The following is an 8,106-nucleotide window of genomic DNA, read 5'->3' on the forward strand; positions in this document are numbered from 1 at the left end:
AACTAATTATTCTAGAAAACAGTAGCAGTAACAGATGCAAAATCCAACACTCCTCCTTGCTTCTGTTGCTGCAGTCTAAAGAAGAGCATCCTCAATTCCTTCTTCTGCTATTAGTGCTTGTGCATGAGCATCTTTGAACTTGCACACTAGTGTAATATGACCTTTTTGCTTGTAATTTTTACATAATGCATCAGGTCTCTACCAACAAAAATTTTCTAAGTGTGTTTTCTTTTTGCAATATTTGCATTAAGGATAATCGACTTTTTCTTTTTGGCGTTTCGCATAAAAAATACCCTCAGTAACTTTGTCTTGTCTGAAGGCCCTTCTTTGCTCTTGTGCTTGAAGAGCACTTATTAATTCTGCCACAGAGATGGTAGAGAGATCTTTAGACTCTTCTAGAGAGGAAATTTTGGATTCAAATCTCTCAGGAATTGTCACAAGAATTTTTTTAACTATCCTGTCATCTTTGAAATCCTCGCCAACTAACCTGATTTTATTGACAATTAAAGAAATTTGGTCAGAATACTTAGCGATGGTCTCATCATCTTGCATTCTAAGAGATTCAAAATCTCTTTTCAAATTTAAAATCTGATTTTGTTTGCCTCGTTCCCTTCCTTGATACTCCTGTTTGAGTGTTTTCCAAGCTTCTTTTGCTGTCTCACATGCAATGATTTTAGAGAAGATTGAACCTGCAACTGAATTTTAAATTATAGTTTTGGCTTTGTATTTTTTGGTTTTCTCATCTGAATGAGCTTTGATTTGGGCAAGGATAGGATTTGCAGGAAGTGGTTGTATAAGTTTGTCTTCCATTACAACTTCCCATAGATCATAAGCTTCAAGATAAGATTTCATCTTCACCGACCAAATCTAATAGTTTTCACCAGTGAAAGTTTGTGGGATATTCAAAGAGAGACTGTTGCTTGCCATTGTTAAAAATTTGGTTAAAAATCGGTATGGGTAAAAATGCGTATGGTTTAAAAGTGGTAGAAATTGGTTGTTTTTCAGCGAATTCAGAGATCCGTCAAGATCAATGGACGCTCTGATACCACTGTTATAGATTTTTAAAAAAATATGCAAGCAGCAAGAAGATTGAAAATATGATTGAAAAAATTATCTATAAAAATTTATTAATCATAGGACTTTAAATAGCCAAATAAATAAAGTAGTAGACTCCTCCTACAACTAAATTACTAAACTCTTACTATAATTAAAATTCTGAATCTTCTAGCAGTCTCCTCCTAAAATTAAATAACTAATTATTCTAGAAAACAGTAGCAGTAACAGATGCAAAATCAACATACTAGTGAGCCTGATTGATTGAAAAAATGGGTAAGAGAGAATATGGGCAAGAGAGAATATCAGTATCTAATTAATTGATGAAAATGAACTTTTTTATACGTTTTCAAAATCGAAAATTTTAAAGAAAATGCCACGAGAAAACATGGTTATAAAGAACTAACACGAGATACACAACCAAGAAAAAAAATACTACTTTATAATTTTTTTAGAAAAGCAGGTGAAAGACAGTGCCACTTGGATTTCAATTATGTCCTAGTTCATCATCCTACATGTTCAGACGTCACTTATTATTACTTCAAATTGATGGAACCTGCGGCGATTAATTTAGACGATGTTACTAATTTTTAATATTACCTTTTGCATTGTGACATTGTAATAACAAGCCTTTTCGGAACAGTTAATTCAGATCACTCTTTTGTTTAGACTTTATACTATGTGGTTGAATGTTTGAAATTCACAGTCAGTGACCATTTTAGCAAAATCAACGCATTACGTACGTTCTCCCTCAAACATTTAATACTAGTGAATAGTGATTATCTGTCTCTTACTAAACCAATATACTTTCAGGAGCACTTCAAGCTGATTAACACATCTGAGAATATTTTGATGAAGATAAAATGCTAACAATTTATTACATCTTTAAGATTGTACGAGTCAAAATCTATCTCTAGAATACTCAAGTCAAAATAGCTTTAATTAGTAAAATATATCCACGCCGCCACGTGTCGAAGTGATCTAAGAAACAATGAAGGCCGTGATCGAACAGTCAACAAGGCCTGAAGTCGAGGAGTCATCAAGGATCAAGGCCGAGATCGAATATCCTTGACAGAGTTATAACGGCTAGTTTCAAGATAGGACATTAAAAAGAATATTCTAATGGATATTCTCTGCACTTGTACTATTAGGGTTTCTAGGAACATATTCCCTATAGATAAAAAGAGATACAATGATAAGGGACATGAGATATTCATTTGTAAAATACACTTTGACTTTAAAGGGAGAATCCCGTCTTCTTGCAAGCCTACAAAAATAATATTTTTACTAAGATTCTTGTCCATACTTTTTCATTGGATCCGAGAATATCTCGGATACTCAAAGGCTTATCCATCATTCATCATTGTCAAAAAGAATATCCATTGATTTCATCTTTTCTCGGGTGACTAATTCGTTCTATTTACATAAATGTCATCTATTACTATTCATCATTAATTATTTAATGCTCCATTACTTTGTTTGGGTTCTTAAATATTGATTATTGTACACAGTCATAGCTTTTGGAATAGATCTACGTGCTATTTATGACACTACCGAGAATTTCGTCTTTAGGATATTATTATTAACCAAGACTAACCCACATTTGTATAAATTTAATTAGTTGAACCAAGATCTATATTTTTTTGTCAAACAATTTGGCGTTGTCTGTGGGAATTTCTTAGTTAATTTTTTAGTTCCCTTTAGATCTACAGCTAACGACCCGGCCGGTCGTTTTAAGAATTAGCGTTTTGTTCGGTGGTTTAAGGTCTGGAGCAGTTTCGTATTATGTATTCAAAGGGTACCACATTTTACAAATGACTTTTGATTTGTGATTCAATTGAACCATCAGATCCGTATCGTAATTGCAGAACCATAGCAACAAGAATCGTCGCATTCCGAGGTCGTATGAGAGAGTTATGCCCATTTTTGTGTCGGAAAAGACTGCTATTTTTCTGGTGTTTGAGGGAGCAAAGGCAAATCGCAGGTGTCAAATGCGATTTATAAGTCTCAGGTGTAAAATGCAATTTATAAGTCTCAAGTTTCAAATGCGATTTATAAGTCTCAGGTGTCAAATGCGACTTGCCTAGAGAGGTTTCTAAAAATGTCGGTTTCACCATTTTAACATAATTAGAGCTGGGGAGCTCGAATTTGGGTGATCTTTAAAGGGTTCTTCACGTGTTTGATTAGGGTAAGTGTTCTTTATCCAAAATTGATTATATTTCATGATTCCTTAACTTTTTCATCATTAAATTAGTGAATTGAATGGAAGAAAATGAGAATTTTGTATAAAGTTTTCAAAAATGTTAAAAGAGGATTTGAAGGGCGATTCGATATCGAAAATTGATAATTTTGGTATGGTTGGACTCATTACCGAATGGGTGTTCGGATTTTGTAAATTTTTTCGGGTTTTGAAGTGCGGGCCCGGGGTTGACTTTGGATTGACTTTTTAGTTTTTATTAAAGATCAAAGCTTTATTATCCGGAATTGTTTTGTATGATTTTTATTTATGATTTGAAGTTATTTTGGCTAGATTTGAGCCATCCGGAGGTTGTTTCACTTGAGAAGATCATTTTAGAGTATCGGTCTAGCTTCTTTGAGGTAAGTATCTTGCCTAACTTTGTGTGGGGGAACTACCCCTTAGGATTTGAGTCATTTGTGCTAACTGTGTCATGTGAAGGTCGTGTACGTGAGGTGAAGAGTACGTACTCGGGCTTAATTTGACCGTTTAAGCCTCTTAGGTTCTTATGCTCATTAGATATGAAGTTGTCTTGTCATGTTTGTAATGACCCATATTTAAGTTAGGGTATGTTTGTCTTTTAACATAACAAAAAAAACAATACAAGAAAAGAAAAAAAAAAGAAAAACCTAATCAATTTAAAAGAAGGGCAAAAGCCCACGTGAACCAAAAGAAAGAAAAGGGAATTGGAAAAAAGGGAAAGCAGCGTTGCTGCTACAACAAAAGCATAAAAAAACGCAAAGAAGAAGAAGAAGAAGAAGAAGAAGAAGAAGAAGAAAAGAAGAAGAAGAAGAAGAAGAAAGAGGCTGGAACCAGACTTTGGGAAATAGGTAATATAATATTTTTATATTTTATTTTACTAATATGAGAGTATATAAATTTAATAATTTGTGTTATATAGTGAGATTGACTAATATAATTAGAAACAAGAAAAGATTAAGTAATGCTTCCCTTAACTCATAGCACTTTATGGAAGAATCATGGGTGCATGTAGAACATTTTGTAACGAAGATTTATTTTTTAAAAACAAATCAAATTCTTAATGTCTTTGTGTGTAATAGTATGAATTAAATATGGGAACAGACATAGAAACAAAGGCAATTTGTTGAAGGCATTCTTTTAAATTAAAAGAATAAACTTTCTTACTTCACTTGCTTAAGATTATCTTCTAGGTGTATATAATTTTGTTAGCTACGAAAGAAAGTATTATCGATAGTGATCCTATATGATTTAGATATATACACATAGTTGGCATAATTTGGGTAAAAGAAAATTGGAAAAACAAATATACGAGTAAGTTGAAATTGATAGATTATAGACTAGTTGAATTACTCATAGCATGGATAAATATAATTCAGTAAATTGATGGTATAACATAAAATTCTGAGGATTTGGAATCTAAATTTAGCTATGAATTAGCTTAAACAAAGAAATTAACACAAGATTGATATTGATGTGATTATAGATTGATTGAAGAAAGTCGTACAAATCGCTCGAGTCACTGGGTTTGGTATTTCGACACGAGTACTGTGAGTAGTAATTTTACCGCAATTTGTATTTTCATAACCTGCATGGTTTATACATTATTTTGAAAATAAAATGTGTTACCGAATGTTTGAAATTGCATGTGGGACAAGTCTCTTACTTGATATGGTACTGAATTATTTACTTGAGATGTTTACAGTTATTTAAAATATTCTCACTGTTACTAGACATGTTTTACTATTACTAGAGATATGATTACCGTTACCGAAATTGAATTACATAATTTGATAAAAATTTAAATGCCCTGTACTGTTTTGAAAATGCTTCCATGTGAAGATTTACTGTTTACAAAGAAAAGTATGAATGGGAGGAGACTTTGAAGGATCGCGTAGCTAACAACGGGTTTGTTAGACCTGGTGCACCTTGTATTTACTGATTATCGAGTGCAGTTAGAGCCCTTGCTAGTGAGAAGGTAGAACTAGCATACAGTTACAGTTTTCCCTCGAGTAGGGACCTACGGTTATATTTGACTCCTCTTATAAAGGAGTCCACACAGTGATACAGATTATATGATCCTTTTCTGGAAACCTCCCAAATATAAAGATTTGTTATGACACAGTATTTACCGAGTTTATTACTGAATTGTTAAATTGATTTTGTTACAGGAAACACATGATGAGACTGATTATTATTACCGTTTTAAAAAGGGCATTTTATTTTGTGATTATTATATATACAAGCATGTTTTCTAACTTATCCCCTATTAAAAACGATTGTGGTTAAGTATTATCACTCCCTGAGCTAGCGACTCACTCCCCGCTATTATTTTTACAGAAATAACAGTAGACGCAGACACGGATTCCGTTAATTAGAGTACACGAGTTGGCAGTTCCTGGTGAGCCCCGTATTTATTTGCGTGGAAAAAGATTGTTATTTATTTGTTATAGTCTCTTTCTTGAAACTCTTAAAGTCGCTCCATAGTCATTCTTATGAGTGTCATAAGTATTCTTTTATTGATATAGACGTGTGATTCGTATTAGATTTTCCTATCGTATACTTGGAGATGAAGTCAGTATTATTGTGTTGGAAATATTTTGTGAATGGGAATTATAACTTGTTTGGTCGATATAGGTTGGTTGTGTTGTTGATTTCTATGACAGGTTTATTTTTGGATAGTCCTAAAATAGGAGAAACTCTATCCGATTTTCTGTAAATTATCGATGAGGCTTACTTAGGAGCACTTGCTCCTAAGTGCCGGTCATGATCCTAAATTGGGCCGTGACAAAGTTGGTATCAGAGCCCTTGGTTATTCTTGTGACTAATGGAGCACACGTCGGTAGTAGAATCTCAATTATGGTTATGTAGCTTGCCATTCCCATAATCATGATTCTGCGACGGCGTGATAGGATGTGTCTTGTCTTTCTTTCTTATTTCTCTATACTTGTGTGGCGATTAGGGTCAAATAACTGAATCCGTCATTACTTATCCTATTCATGCATGGCTCGGACCAATTACCCTATAATAGAATTTGGCTAGAGGTTCAAACTTCAAAGACGTCAAATTTCGCCAATGGACATGCAACCATCTCCAAATAAAGAAATGCTCCATAAGTAGAATACAAGACCAGTGAAAGGTTCATTGTGCCATATGAGGTGCTTTCCGGTAAGATGTGTAATAGAGTCCATTTCGGAAATTTATACTAGTCCACCACTACATCGATAAAGGAGTGCTATCACAAAAAGGTACTTACCTCAATGAAAAAAAATAAAACAATTGAGATCTTTATGGATATAATAGATAAACATGAGAAGAATGAGCAACAAAGTAGGGGCTCTAAAGTCCTCATGCACCTTGAAGATTATGGGGAACAACAATATATTCTTAATAAAATTTCTAAAGCTGAAACTACTAAGTTTACTATTTCTGATAGTTTAAAGGATCCTTAAAGGTTTTAGTAAAATACTTACCACATTATGAGCTATAGGATATTTCATGAAGAGGTCTATGGAACATGCAACTTTTAGACTAGAGAACATGGCGAATACATGAAATGCTACAGTACTCTTAGAGATGCCAACATGAGCAACACAACTAATTTGGGAATAATTTCACTAAAGTGTTTATGAATCACTTCCTTCTTGATAGTTTGTGACGTGAACTTGCCTGCTAGATCATTTAAGAAATTATTTTAGACGTTGGGTATACTTACATATAATACCAAACTTTCTCAGCCGGATACGCAAGCAACATCTTAAGTTTAGAGGCTTGTTGAAAGGTTGGTTAATTGTTTAAACAAGATAGTAACTGCATATATGAAGACTTAAACCTATTCTATAGCACTTGCACTTACCAGAAAGATTGAAAATATGGACATGATAGGCGTGCAAGAACTCACATAAGAAGATCGAGATTAGAATATCTTTTAGTATGGATTTTAACATGAGCCGAAGATTTAAAAATCAAGAATATTTTGAGATATTAAGCGATCATTTTCGGGTTGCCACATATGTGAAAAACTTATAGTAGTTAGACATATGTTTAAAACTTTTAAGATTCAAGTTAAGAGAAATAAACCCTAGCTAACCAAGTTGTACTTGATATAGTTGACTCTAACGTACAGATGGATATGGATTAATTATCTTCTTACCATGCTACCCTCAATTACTATGAAAAGTGTCACGTCCCAAAATTCATTAAAGTCATGATGGCGCCGGACACCGTTGTCAGTAAGCCAAAAATAAATACTTAATTTGGTTCTTATTTTTAATATTTTAGAAATTAGATTTTTCTTAAATTAAACAGTAAAAGATGGAATTTACAGTGTAAATAATAATATTTTACAACAATTTCAATACAGGACAACCCAAATCACCCCAAGTGCATAGCCTCAACTAGGAATATAAAATAAAATACAACATCTGTCCGGAATACAAATTCGGACAGGAGAAATATAAATATTCTGAAAGAGACTCTGTTGGCTGCGGACTCGTAACGTGGAATGCAGCTCACCTAAGTCCCCGCAATTGCTGGCTGCGCACTCGTAATGTGGAATGCAGCTCACCTAAGTCCCCGCAATAACCGTGCCTCTGCGCCCACAAAGCCACTAGACATATATGCACCTGCACAAAAATGTGCAGCAAATGTAGTATGAGTACGTAAATCAACGCGTACCCAGTAAGTATCCTGCCTAACCTCGAAAAAGTAGTGACGAGGGGTCGACTTCGATACTTATTATGGGCTATAAATAAAATATCAATGATATAATTAAGCATGAATTACGTAGAACGGTTGTAAGCTCAATATCATGAAATAAGTAAATAATTCTTTTGTTC

General features: G+C 33.7%; 1 protein-coding gene across 1 annotated transcript; it reads right to left on the reverse strand.

The window, feature by feature from the left end:
* Window positions 1-246: 246 nt before the first annotated feature.
* Window positions 247-927, reverse strand: LOC138895559 (uncharacterized). The gene is made up of 2 exons (XM_070180261.1): window positions 882-927; window positions 247-689 (listed from the first exon to the last, which is right to left on the reverse strand). Exons 1-2 carry the CDS (start codon window positions 925-927, stop codon window positions 247-249), a joined length of 489 nt encoding a protein of 162 aa, XP_070036362.1.
* Between the last annotated feature and the right edge of the window lie 7,179 nt (window positions 928-8,106).

The sequence above is a fragment of the Nicotiana tomentosiformis genome, chromosome 7 (genome assembly GCF_000390325.3).
Source record: "Nicotiana tomentosiformis chromosome 7, ASM39032v3, whole genome shotgun sequence".
Taxonomy (NCBI): Eukaryota; Viridiplantae; Streptophyta; class Magnoliopsida; order Solanales; family Solanaceae; genus Nicotiana; species Nicotiana tomentosiformis.